General features: G+C 42.6%; 1 protein-coding gene across 6 annotated transcripts in view; it reads left to right on the top strand.

Annotated features, from left to right (window-relative positions):
• Positions 1–8,490: 8,490 nt before the first annotated feature.
• Positions 8,491–13,973, top strand: part of RPRD2 (regulation of nuclear pre-mRNA domain containing 2) — a 92,432-nt gene continuing 86,949 nt past the window's right edge. For 2 of the 6 annotated variants that reach the window (XM_041755114.1, XM_041755113.1), the window contains exon 1: positions 8,491–10,143. In XM_041755114.1, coding sequence (XP_041611048.1) covers positions 9,939–10,143 — 205 coding nt within the window. In that variant the 5' untranslated portion in view covers positions 8,491–9,938. The remainder of the gene's footprint in view (positions 10,144–13,973) is intronic. The other 4 variants (XM_041755112.1, XM_041755111.1, XM_041755110.1 and 1 more) reach the window with 2 other exon arrangements.

The following is a 13,973-nucleotide window of genomic DNA, read 5'->3' as shown; positions in this document are numbered from 1 at the left end:
TGGGTGGCTCATTGATTGGTTGAGCATCTGCCTTCAGCTCAGGGCGTGATCCTGGAATTCCGGGATCAAATCCCACATCAGGCTCCCTGCAAGGAGCCTGCTTCTCCCTCAGCCTATGTCTCTGCCTCTCTCTTTCTGTGTCCTATGAATAAATAAAATATTTTTTTTTTTAAAGTGTTTCAGGTCCTAGTTAGAGTTCCAATTTTTTTAAAAAGATTTATTTATTTATTCATGAAAGACACAGAGAGAGAGAGAGAGAGAGAGAGGCAGAGACATAGAGAAGCAGGCTCCTCGTAGGGAGCCCAGTGTCCCAATGTGAGACTTGATCTCAGGACCCCAGGATCACACCCTGAGCCAAAGGCAGATGCTCAATCGCTGAGCCACCTAGGCATCCCTAGAGTTCCAATCTTACAGCAGTATGAGAGAGCTTTAGGAGAAAAGGTGGAAAGCAGACAAAGACTGCTAAAGGCCTTAAAGATAAAGTAGTATGACCTTTTTTTAGAGATAGTAAACTATAACCCAGACAGGTGAAATTATTCCTGGAGCAGGATGAAATCCAAAAAGCTCACCAAGCCTCAGCAGTGAACTGGGTACTTGATAGGAATCATCTCGGTATATATGAGATGGAAGCCAGAGAATTGAACTTGTTTTTGATATTTTTTGACTTAAGCAAATCCAGGGGAAAAATTCATTGTCATAGAAATAAGTGCTTTTGGTTTTATTAAAGGGTTTACCACAATGTGTGTAAATAATTTTTTTTTTTTTAATTTTATTTATTTATGATAGGCACACAGTGAGAGAGAGAGAAGCAGAGACATAGGCAGAGGGAGAAGCAGGCTCCATGCACCGGGAGCCCGACGTGGGATTCGATCCCGGGTCTCCAGGATTGCGCCCCGGGCCAAAGGCAGGCGCCAAACCGCTGCGCCACCCAGGGATCCCAGTGTGTAAATAATTTATATACAACTTCAAAAATGTATTGCACAAGGCCTAAAAGGAATATTTATACTATAATACACAATTGTTTGATATAAAGTATAGTAGTATAGTAAGACTTCACCATGCCTTGAGCAAATCTTCAATCTCCCTGTGCCTCACGATGTTTTTGATTGTCTTTAGATTTTCTTGAACCCATGCTGTATTGAGCATTGTGTTCCATAAGCATTGCCTCCTTTATCAGAACAAATTTAAGAGAAAAGTAGATTTTAAAGATGAATCTGAGGCTTAGAGAAAGTAATTTGCGCAAGGTTAGAGCCAGTAAGTAATGGAGCTGAGTTTGAACCCAGGTTTGTTTGACTAGAGCTCAAACTCTTAGCCCCTACATAAGCTGCTTTGTTTGTGAAATAAGGTGGTAGGGAGAGCTACGTTCTTTCAATAATATTCCAATATTCCGAATAATTATTTTTGGATAAGACAATTCAGTAATAATGCTGTTGAGCATTTTACAGTTTTCAAGGTGCTCTTCCATGTTATTCAATGCAGTATTCTGGGAGGTAAGAAAATACAAATAATTGCACTCAGGGTAGAAAATGTTATTGTACAGAGGAATTCCATTCCTGGTTGGAATGATCAGGGAAGTCTGCATGAAAGAAGCAATTTGGGCAGCCCAGGTGGCTCAGCAGTTTAGTGCTGCCTTCAGGCTGGGGCATGATCCTAGAGACTCAGGATCAAGTCTAGCATTGGGCTCCCTGCATGGAGCCTGCTTCTCCCTCTGCCTGTGTGTCTGCCTCTCTCTCTAGTGTCTCTAACTAACTAACTAACTAAATAAATAAATAAATAAATAAATAAATAAAATCTTTAAAAAAATTTTTTTTAATTTTTTATTTACTTATGATAATCACAGAGAGAGAGAGAGAGAGGCAGAGACACAGGCAGAGGGAGAAGCAGGCTCCATGCACCAGGAGCCCGATGTGGGATTCGATCCCGGGTCTCCAGGATCGCGCCCTGGGCCAAAGGCAGGCGCCAAACCGCTGCGCCACCCAGGGATCCCCCCCTTTTTTTTAAAAAAAAAAAAAAAAAAAAGCAATTTAAGATAGCTCTTGAAAGATGGGTAGAATTTTGATAACAGAAAAGGACATTTTAGGCAGAAAGAGCAGAATTATAAATAGAAAATTACCAGATATGTTTAAAGAAAATAAGTTTGGAGCCCAGGGAACCATGGAGGGAAGGCATTTGAGATAATACTGGGAAGTTAGATTGGATCCTACTATGGAGGATCTTAAGAGCCAGTGCTTTTATTTAATCTGATAGGTAACGAGGAACACTTTTGTTTTGTTTTTGAGGGGAAGGGACTAATGTTCATCTAGTAATAATGTAGAAGTTAAAGAGATAGACTGGGAAGCTGATTGTGATGCTGTTGGAACATAGTTTATTAGAATGGTAATAACCATAAAAGTAAGTAGAGGGCAAAGGAAGTGGAAAGGGAATTGATACAAGAGATTTCTTGGTAAAAGTCTATAGGATTTGATAACTAGATGGAAGAGGTGGAATCAAAGATAACCAGAATATCCAACTTGAATATATCTGAATGCAGGTGATAAAATTTAATCTTTAGGAGAAGGTAAGGAGAAAGATGACAGAAGGGCTAAAGAATGGAACTCTGGCAAACCAGGGTAAGAAAATTAGCAATGGGCAGAGAAAGGAGCCATCAATTTAGTACAATCTGATTAAGGATTATACATTTAACAAAAGCAAAAGGAAATGACTTTTAAGAAAAGTTTAAGTGTAGGGGCACCTGGGTGGCTCAGTGGTTGAGCATCTGTCTTTGGCTTGGGTCATGATTCCAGGGTCCTGGGGTCGAGTCCCTCACTGGGCTCCCCATCTCTGCTTCTCCCTGTGTTTCATGAATAAATAAATATCTTTTTTCTTTTTTTTAAAGGAAGCTTAAGTGTAATAATGATATCATCATCAAACCTTTTCTGACTCAGGTGCTATGCTAACTTATTTAATAATTACAGCACCACAGAGGTTAAGAAATTTACCTAAAATTGCTGCTGGTAAGTGGCAGAGGTTGAATTTCAGCAGTCTGGTTCTAGAGGTCTTGCTCTTAACCATTATGCTGTCAGAAAAATGGAAAGTGAAGCCTGTAAATAATACACTGGAGGGACAGCTGGGTGGCTCAGTGGTTGAGCATTTGCCTTTGGCTCAGGGTGTGATCCTGGGGTCCTGGGATCGAGTCCTGCATTGGTCCCTTAGGGGTTCCTTAGGGGGACCTTAGGGAGCTTGCTACTCCCTCTGCCTCTGTCTCTGCCTCTCTCTGTGTCTTTCTTGAATAAATAAAAATTTTTAAAAAGTTGCATGCTCTTCCAGCCAAGCACCCCTAAATACTGACAATTTTTTTAAATGTAACATACAGACTTTATTTAACAAAAGTAACAAATAAGGTCAAACAGGCACTTATATTAATAGAAAAGCTGCATGGAAGGAACTTTATCTTAAACATCTTACAGTAACCTACTTGGATTTGCATTTAACTGAGTTCTGTGGCTGTGAAGACTATAGCTTGTGCACAGGTATGGATGAACAATTTGTACATTTTTTACATTTGCACAGGTATGGATGAACATTTGTACATTCATTGACTACTACCTTATACACACATACATTAAATTTGAAAAAGATTCTATTGATCTACTTCATATTTGTTGATCTTTTGGAAGAGGTCATTGGAAGAGAAGAACATGTGGTTCTGGTTCATGAATCATGCAATCAACCCAGCCTGGACTCTGTTATATACCAAGTCTCCTCTATTCTTCAGACGTAAGATAGGTTTTTGGTACTTGTTTGGAAAGTTCTCTGGGTAACATGACATGCCAGGTCACCAGTTTATCATAGAAAGCTACAACTCAGGAATTGCCAGGTGAAGAAATGCACAGGGCCAGGTATGGGGAAGGCCATGCAGCTTTCATGCCCTCTCGGGGTACTTCTCTCCAAATCTCCATGAGTTCACCAACCCAAAAGCTCCAATATTGACTTTCTTTTTTTTTAAGATTTATTTTTGAGAGAAAAAGTGAATGTGAGGGGAGAGGGGCAGAGGGAGAGGAAGAGAATCTCAAGCAGACTCTGTGCTATGCATGGAGCCTGACTCAGGGCTCAATTGTGGGACACCTAGATCATGACCTGAGCTGAAATCAAGAATCAGGGATGCCAGTGGCTCAGTGGTTTAGCATCTTTCTTCAGCTCAGGGTGTGATCCTGGAGTCCTGCGATCAAGTCCCACATTGGGCTCCCTGCATGGAGCCTGCTTCTCCTGCCTGTGTTCCTACCTCTCTCTCTGTCTCTCATGAATAAATAAATGTAATCTTAAAAAAAAAAAAATCAAGAATCAGATGCTTAACCAACTGAGCCAACCAGGAGCCCCCCAATACTGACAATTCTTAAATTGATGTTTCCTGGGATCCCTGGGTGGCGCAGCGGTTTGGCGCCTGCCTTTGGCCCAGGGCGCGATCCTGGAGACCCGGGATCGAATCCCACATCAGGCTCCCGGTGCATGGAGCCTGCTTCTCCCTCTGCCTGTGTCTCTGCGCCTCTCTCTCTCTCTATCTGTGACTATCATAAATAAATAAAAATTAAAAAAAAAAATTTAAAAAAAAAATTGATGTTTCCTGCCTAGATCTTTCTCATGAAAGAGATACATTTATGTGTCTAATATCTCAAACTCAAGCTGTCTGTAGCTGAAGTCCTCTAACTCCTGCTCATTTCTCACACAACTGCTCCTCCATCTTTCTTCTCCTCTTCCATCTGAGAAAATGGAAACTCCATTCTTCTATTTTATGCATTTTCAATGGGGGCAATATCATTCCACAAAAGGGAAAAATTTGCTCTTTGGTGATGAAGAAATCTTAGATATTATGGTTTGTTTTTTTGTTTTGTTTTGTTTTTACGGTAGTTTGTAACCCTCCAAAACTCAAATATACCCAACACAATTTTTTTTTTCTGCAAAGATTTTATTTTCTTTAGAAAGAGAAAGAGCTGGTGCATGGAGAAGGAGGGGCTGAGGGGGAAGCAAAGAGACAAGGAGATTCTGTGCAGAGCCTGGGCCTGTGTTGGGGCTCAATCCAATGACCAAAATGACCCTGAGATCACAACCTAGCCGAAACCAAGAGTTGGATGCTTAACCGATTGAGCCACCCAGGTGCCCCTACTCAACACAGTCTTATTCCTTACTTAATTCTCTATTTTTGGGATGCCGGGGGTGGCTCAGGGTATGATCCTAGAGTTCTGGGATCAAGTCCCACATCAGGCTCCCTGCATGGAGCCTGCTTCTCCCTCTGCCCATGTCTCTGCCTCTCCATGTCTCTCATGAGTACATAAATAAAATCTTTTTTAAAAAATTCTTTTTTTTTTTGATATGACACAAGCAACAAGAACATTGAGTTCATAGAAGATATACAAAATGTATGCAAAGTCAGCGCTACAAAACTTTGAGGCTGTGACTGGAGAGCTTTCTCTCCCTTCATTTTGAAATTCTAAACACAGGAAGTGGGGGCGCCTGGGTAGCTCAGTGGTTGAGTCTGCCTTTGGCTCAGGTCATGATCCCAGGGTCCTGGGATGGAGTCCCACATCAGGCTCCCCACAGGGAACCTGCTTCTCCCTCTGCCTATGTCTCTGCCTCTCTTTCTCAAGAATGAATAATTCTTAAAAGTAGATAAACACAAGTGGTCTATATCTGATTTTTTGGCTGTCATGTAATGCCTTGTGAAAATCATGTTTGATTCTGAGTGTTTTTGCATATGACTTGGCCTTTGAGGAGCAAATAAAAATAGTTTGTATTTGGGGTGTCTGGGTGGCTCAGCTGGTTAATATCTGCCTTTGGCTCGGGTCATGATTTCAGGATTGTGGGATCCAGCCCTGCATTAGGCTCCCTGCTCTTTAGGAAACCTGTTTGTCCCTCTCCCTCTGCCTGCTGCTCCTCCTGTTTGTGCTCTCTCTCATTCTATCAAATAAAATCTTTGAAAGAAAAATAGTTTGTATTTAATTATTTAATTATATTTTTGTTTTTCAGTTTATCATTAACTGTCGAATGCTGAAAAGGAAAGAACGTCAATATTTGAATGATTAAGCAGACAGTAATTTTCTCATGTCAAATAAAAGTTTAAAGTTCAGGGGCAGCCCGGGTGGCTCAGTGGTTTAGCGCCACCTTCAGCCCAGGGCCTGATCCTGGGGACCCGGGATCGAGTCCCACATCGGGCTCCCTGCATGGAGCCTGCTTTTCCCTCTGCCTGTGTCTCTGCCTCTTTCTCTCTCTGTGTGTGTCTCTTGTAAATAAATAAATAATCTTAAAAAAAAATAAAGTTCATTAAAAATTTTGAAGAAATTTATTTTTTAATTGTTTTGCTGGGAATATAAACAATTATGAATGATTTGTAAATGATTACACTGCTATTATGTATTTGTGTAAACCACTAATTTGCATATTACAATGTAATTACACAAATTGCAATTTATGTAAGTAAGTAAATTACGTTAAAGTTTACCCAGCAGGGACACCTGCGTGGCTCAGAAGTTGAGCGTCTGCCTTTGGCTCAGGGCGTGATCCCAAGTCTGGGGATCGAGTCCCACACTGGGCTCCCTGCATGGAGCCTGCTTCTCCCTCTGTCTATGTCCCTGCCCCGCTCTCTGTGTCTCTCGTAAACAAACAAATAAATAAAATATTTTAAAAAACAAAGTTTACTCAGCAAATGCAGTTATAAAGATTTTAAATATTAATATCTTTAAATTTTTTTATTTTTTAAAAGATTTTATTTATTCATGAGAGACAGAGAGAGGCAGAAACATAGGCAGAGGGAGAAGCAGGCTCCATGCAGGGAGTCCCATGTGGGACTCGATCCCGGGACTCCAGTATCACACCCTGTGCCGAAGGCAGGTGCTCAACTGCTGAGCCACCCAGGCATCCCATAAAATTTTTTATTTTTAACTGAAAGATATTAGTATTAGTATTAGATATTAATATTAGTATAAAAGTATTCATTTAAGTAATCTCTACACTCAACATGGGGCTCAAACGTAAGATAAAGAGTTGCATGCTCTTCCAACTGAGCCAGCCAAGGCACCCTAAAGATTTTAGTACTTCTTATTTTTGCATGGACTAAAACATAGAACACATAAACAGATAAACAGTGTATCTGTGGCATTTAAATTCACTGTAGGCTGCAAGATTAGGAAAAAACATATAAAAAAGAACTTTAGGGATAACAATAATGAAAAAAGGCTGAGAAATCCCTGTTCTAATGGCTCAGGTCACAAACCCTGGTATCATACTTGACTCAATTTGTTTTTCTCATAATCTTAAATCTATGAGCAATTTTTTAAAAGATTTTTATTTATTTATTAATGAGAGACAGAGACACAGGCAGAGGGAGAAGCAGGCTCTACGCAGGGAGCCTGATGCGGACTCGATCCTGGGACCCCATCCTGAGACCCCAGGATCAGGCCTTGAGCCAAAGGCAGACACTTTGACCGCTGAGCCACCTAGGCGTCCCCATGAGCAATTTTTTTGACTCTCTACCTTCAAAATATATCCAGGATCTGACACCATTTCTCACTATCTTTTTGCTACCACTTTTGTACAATCCATCATTTCCTTGTCTGGATTATTCCAATAGCCTCCTTGACTGGTGGCTCTTAAATCTGTTTTCAACATTGCAACCAGTTAAAAAATTACACGGCCTTGTAACTTCTCTCTCTCTTTTTAAAAAGATTTTATTTATTTATTCATGAAAGACACAGACAGGCAGAGACACAGGCAGAGGGAGAAGCAGGCTCCATGCACTCCATGCAGGGACCCCAATGTGGGACTCGATCCCGGGACTCCAGGACCATACCCTGGCTGCAGGCAGATGCTCAACCGCTGAGCCACCCAGGGATCCCCGCGTTGTTACTTTTCTTAAAACTCCGTTGCTTAAAGGGTCTCCCCATCTCCAACTTAAAAGCCAAAATCCTTACAGTGGCCTGCAAGGTCTTACACGAACTCTCCCTCTTCACCTCAGACCTCATATTCTGCTACTTGTGCTCCTTCTTACTCTTTCCAGGCACAGTAGTCTCCTTTTTCTTCCTCAAATATGTCAAGATATAGTTTTAAGTCCTTTGCCCTTGGCTGTTCCTTCTGCCAGCTGCTGTTCCTTCTTCTCTCCCTTCCCCATACCTGGTTGGTTATCTTATTCTCAGCGTTCAGATATTGTCATTTCCTTCCAGAAGCCTTGCTGGATCACCAAACCATTTCCCTTCCCATATAGGCTCACACACACAATATCCTCTCTCTTCCTTACACTGCTTCAGAATTCTTCATAGAACTTGTTACTTTCTGATATTTGCTTATGGCCTCCTGCAACTAAGCACCACAGGTAGATTTTTGTTTTGCTGTTATACTTACCAATGTCTAGAACTGTACTTGACACAAAACATTCAAGAACTTTTATCTGAATGAATGAATGAATGAATGAATGAATGAATGAATACTAGAGATGAGCTTCACAAAACATGTTCCTTGCCTCAAGAAGCATCGGGGAGAGGTAAAAGACTTAAATAATTGCATGTGCTCAGTGAAACACATGAGCCTCCAAATCTGTCCAGAGGATTTACATAGGCAGATACGATGGAATTGTTCATCCAGGTTGTGCTAATCAATAGAATAGCCAGGACTCTTGTAAACTATAATGTATTATGCCATAGTGACCGGCGAAGGTGAGATCACGTCTTGCTTTTTATTCTTTCCTCGTCTCGAAAATTTTACTAGGAAATTTTTCGCTTCACTTGAAACTTCCTCTTACCACATCTAAAGAACCTACTGGTTATGAATGGTATCGTCCAAGGGGAGTGTAAAATATTGTTTGGTCTGGGAGTCTGCGTAGTGAACGGCTCACTGGAGCTGGCGCATGCGCACCTTTTGAGACCCTGCAAGATGGCTGCCGGCCACTTTGTCGCGAGTCGGTGCCCCGAGGAGTTAGCGGCGGCGGCGGCAGCTACCAGAAAGTAACAGTAACCTCTGAGCGGTGGGAATTTCCCGGCCTGTTGTGGGAGCTGGACATCCCCAAGAGGGGGACCTCCCTAGGAAGTAAAGGGCAGGACAGAGCGGTGAAGCCCCTCCCCCAACCTCTCCTAAGTTTGACCAATTCCCTCACCCTTCCTCCGGTTTTTCCTCTTAGCCCGCTACACGCCGGTCTGCTGCGCAGGCGCACAAATAATCGTAGCGCCTCCTTGGTCCTTGGGACTTGCAGCCTTCTGCGCGCGCTTCTCGTTCTTGTCCTTTGATTGGCCAGGCCGCCCCGCCATCACGCCTCCTCTGCTTTCTAGGTTGAGAAGGAAGCGGGGAGGCGGGGCGAAGCAGCGCGTGCGCGATACTGTTGCTGTCCCTTTGCTGCTATTGCGTTGCAAAAAAAAAAGTCCTGACTAGGTAGCCTTGGGCCTTTTCTGTGCTAGAAGAGCTAAAGGAGAAAGATTTCTGCAACTGAAGGGGTAATCGGATAGTATTAAATTTAAGGTATTAACGCCTACCCTTACAGGAGTGTGGCGACAGGAGTGGGGACGAGCCTTAGCTTTGAGAGCTGAACAGTGTAAAACCATTAGTTTCGGGGCCAGGCGTTTTGAAAGGCTTTGCAGGATCTGTTTTCTGCGCAATTCTTCCCGTGACTATTGACTGGTTTAAACACAACCCCTTGAACAATTCTGATAAACCTTCGATGCCCGCAGCCCCTCCTTACAGCGTGTAGGAGTCACCAGCGTGCCCAGCAGCTGGTCCTCCCGACCTACCTCCAGAAGAGCCTAGCGCGTGTACCCTCCCCACCCCCTGACCTCCCTCCCCACCTGCGGCTTTCACGCACTCGCAGTGATTGTTTTGCCCGCTCCGGCTCCCGCTCCCGCCGCCGCCGCCGCCGCCGCCGCCGCCGCCACCCCGCCGCCGCCGCCGCCGCCAGAGGAGCAGCAGCGCTTGTGCAAACCGGGAAGATGGCGGCCGGCGGCGGCGGAGGCAGCAGTAAGGCCTCCTCCTCGTCGGCCTCTTCGGCAGGGGCTCTGGAGTCCTCGTTGGATCGAAAATTCCAGTCGGTAACTAACACCATGGAATCTATTCAAGGCTTATCGTCCTGGTGTATAGAGAACAAGAAACACCACACTACTATCGTCTACCATTGGATGAAGTGGCTCCGGAGATGTGAGTGTCGGGGGTGACTAGGGAAGGGGAGACTGGGGAAATGGGAGGAAATCCTTCCCGAAACGCCTGGGGTTTTCCCTTGGAGCCACTGCATTCGGTTGGCCTTGTTCACATTAAAGCTTTGACGCGAGTGTTCCCAAACCCAGACTCCATTCCTAGGTAGTGTTGTCCTGAGCTGCAGGAGGCTCATCGTTTCTTGAAATTTTTTATCAGCTACTTAATTGACTTGGTCTGTGTGACCTTGGGCCGTTGGGCCCAGATCTTCAGAAATTTAGGTATTATTTCATTTCAGAGCCTTTTAAGGTGCTGTTATCTTTATTGAACCTTCGCGGAAATTATCGCGTCCGTTTATTTCACAGAGGCCTTGACGTGCTAATTTCTGGTTTTCTTGATGATGGACAAGCTATGGTTCAAGCAATAGCAGAGCCACTCACTTGGTTGGAATATTTTGGACCGCTCTGTTTTACACTGACCTAAAACTCGTGGTGTTATAGGAAGGGCCTTACTTGGATGAATGTTACGAAGTAACAGGAGCTCTACTTAGAACTGAGCCGACCACCTGGGAGGTTTCCTTGTACCTGAGTTTGCTGCAATCAGATAAATACGGGCTTCTTGATACCGGCCAGAAATAACTGTAGTCGGTATCATCATTAGTACCTTAAAATGAAAACATGTCCAGCTACTTTTCAGTCACTTGAAATACCTTTTTAAAGAAATGGGCTTGCCTTCAGAGGTAAAACAGGAAATCAGGAAATGGGCTTTTTGACTGTATAATACATCCCCCCCCCCCCCCGTTACTGCTTTTTTGTATCCATCGGAGATTTTTTTCCACTTTGCTTTTTTACTACAGAAAGGAGGTATAGTAAACTGTCAGGAAGCAGGGATTGTTTCCAAAACATTTCAAATCTCTTAGCAGTAAGTGTTGGAAAAGTCATTGTTGTTTCCTGCTGAGAAGAGGAGTTAACCCTAAATCCATATATATCTATTTGACTTTAAGGTCTTTTGTTGCTTCTTGCCTATGGCATGTTACCAGTGAGACCCATCATCCAGTTACTCTTCTTATTCCACTTCTACCATTGTCTTTGTAATGTTTTGATTTGTGTTTACGTCTTGGGGAACAGATGGATAAAACTTACAAAATCATAGGCCCCAATCTTCAAACTATTTGTGTATATAAAGTTATTGGTGGAGATGTTTTGTGCCACTTTGAATATATGCTGAAAAGATTGTAGGACCAAGACAAGATTATCTATATTTACTTTCCAAGAAGTAAAATTAGAACATACAATATAGGCAGCCTGGGTGGCTCAGCGGTTGAGCCCCTCCCATCAGCCCAGGGCGTGATCCTGGAGTCCTGGATCCTGGAGTCCGGGGATCTAGTCCCACATAGGGCTCCTATGCGAGGAGCCTACTTCTCCTTCTGCTGGTGTCTCTGCCTCTCTCTCTGTCTCTCTCATGAATAAGTAAATAAAATCTTTTTTTAAAAAAAGAAAAAGAACATACAATATAAAATACGGTAAGTCATTAAAGGCTCACATATTAAGTATCTGCTATGTGTATTGCCATTTACAATATATCTATTTCATTATATTTTAAAATAACTCTAAGAGGTAGATTTTTAAATTTTTTTATCTTTCTTTAAAGATTTTATTTTATTTTATTTTTTAAAGATTTTATTTATTTATTCATGAGAGACAGAGGGGGAAACAGGCTCCATGCAGGTAGCCCGATGTGGGATTCGATCCCAGGACTCCAGGATCATGCCCTGGGCTGAAGGCAGGCGCTAAACCGCTGCGCCACCCAGGGATCCCTAAAGATTTTATTGATTTGAGTGAGAGCACTAGTGGAAGAGGTATGGGGGGGGCAAGAGAGAGAATCTCAAGCAGACTCTTCTCCCCTCCCTCCCCATGGGGCTCCATTCCAGGATACTGGGATCCTGACCTGAGCTGAGGGCAGCCACTTAACCATCTGAGCAACCCAGACACCAGAGGTAGATTTTTAATTTTTATTTTTTTAAGTTATTTTTTAAGATTTTATTTCTTTATTCATGAGAGACATAGAGAGAGGCAGAGACATAGGCAGAGGGAGAAGCAGGCTCCCTATGGGGAGGGGAGCCTGATGCAGGACTCAATCCCAGGACACTGGGATCAGGACCTGAGCCCAAGGTAGATAGATGTTCAACGACTGAGCCACCCAGGCGCCCCCAGAGGTAGATTTTTTAAATCATTGATTGACAGGTGAGGAAACTAAGGCCCAGAAATGTTAGGTAAATTGTTTAAGGTTACACAGAAAAAGGGTGAAGTTAGGATTTGACTCCACCATGTCAGATGACAGTGACCACATTTAATTTTGTAATAATGGTTTCAAGATTTAAAAAAAAGAAAAGATTGTTCTTTAATGTGCTTGGTACACCAGTGGTAGCAAATGCTCCTGTGAGTCTGAGAACATGCTCTCTCTCTCTCTCTCTCTCTCTTTTTTTTTAAAAACATTAGTACTAAATTATACAAACATTTAATGTTTCCTACCTTTGAGTTCTGGTGCTTTAACTGTATGGTTACATCATTTGCAAGACTGAGTTGGTTCCTGTACCTGTCTTGTGGGATTTCATATGACAATTAGAGTTTTTTTCTAGTTAGCAGTAAGAGATAGACTGGAGCCAGAAGTTTTCTGCCTCTACTATTGTTGATATCTTGCCTGAGCTTATTTCCCTTGTATTGATATCTTGAGTGAAAAAGTGATTGCTGTAGTTAGATAATACTTCATTTTGAAGTGCATTATATATAATTTGTATAGGTAAATGCATTAGGCTTTCTAAAAACTTGATTCTTTTTTTTTCTTAGTGGAATAGAACATCCTAAACTGTTAAGTTATTTGTAGTCATTTTGTCTTTACATTTAATGAACATCTATCTCAGGGTAAATCCTTTTGAGATAAAGTTTCAGGAGAGTGATGAAGGGCACAGTGAAAATAGTTTATGCATTAAGCCTCATTTAGTTTCATATTTCTTTACAGTTGGGATTATTTTAGTTTGAGTTTGTTTCTAAGTCAGCTTTAGGCAAGTTTGTGAAGGAGGTCTCTCTGATGGTCCCAGACTTTGTGTCGTTTTCCTGATGTCACTTTTGCCTCTCTTTTTTGTTCTGGCATCCATTACTTAGGAATTGTGTTGGGATCCCTGGGTGGCGCAGCGGTTTGGCGCCTGCCTTTGGCCCAGGGCGCGATCCTGGAGACCCGGGATCGAATCCCACATCAGGCTCCCGGTGCATGGAGCCTGCTTCTCCCTCCGCCTGTGTCTCTGCCTCTCTCTCTCTCTCTCTGTGACTATCATAAATAAATAAAAAATTAAAAAAAAAAAAAAGGAATTGTGTTTATTTTTTATTTTTTTAAAGATTTTATTTATTTATTTATTCATAGAGACACACAGAGAGAGAGAGGGGCAGAGACACAGGCAGAGGGAGAAGCAGGCTCCATGCAGGGAGCCCGATGTGGGACTCCATCCCAGGACTCCAGGATCTTGCCCTGGGCTGAAGGGGGGAGGCGCTCAATCGCTGAGCCACCTAGGTGTCCCAAGATCTAAACTTCTTTTACTGTGGTTTACAAGTTCCCACACCACCTGCCCTGCCTACTACCTCTCAGACTTCTTCCAGTTCTGTTTTTGCATCATTTAGAGGCAAGCTCGTGTATTACCTTCAGAAAGGCCCTTCTCTTATTTAACCTTATTCCAGGTGGTCCCTGCACTTGGTTTCCGTCACTTCACATTATTTTCAGTATATGAAATTACCTTGTTTATTTGTTTATATGTTTTTTTGTTTATCTTTTCCCACCAGATTACA

Source organism: Vulpes lagopus, chromosome 5, assembly GCF_018345385.1.
Source record: "Vulpes lagopus strain Blue_001 chromosome 5, ASM1834538v1, whole genome shotgun sequence".
Classification (NCBI taxonomy): Eukaryota; Metazoa; Chordata; class Mammalia; order Carnivora; family Canidae; genus Vulpes; species Vulpes lagopus.
This window is presented reverse-complemented; position numbering and strand designations above follow the sequence as displayed.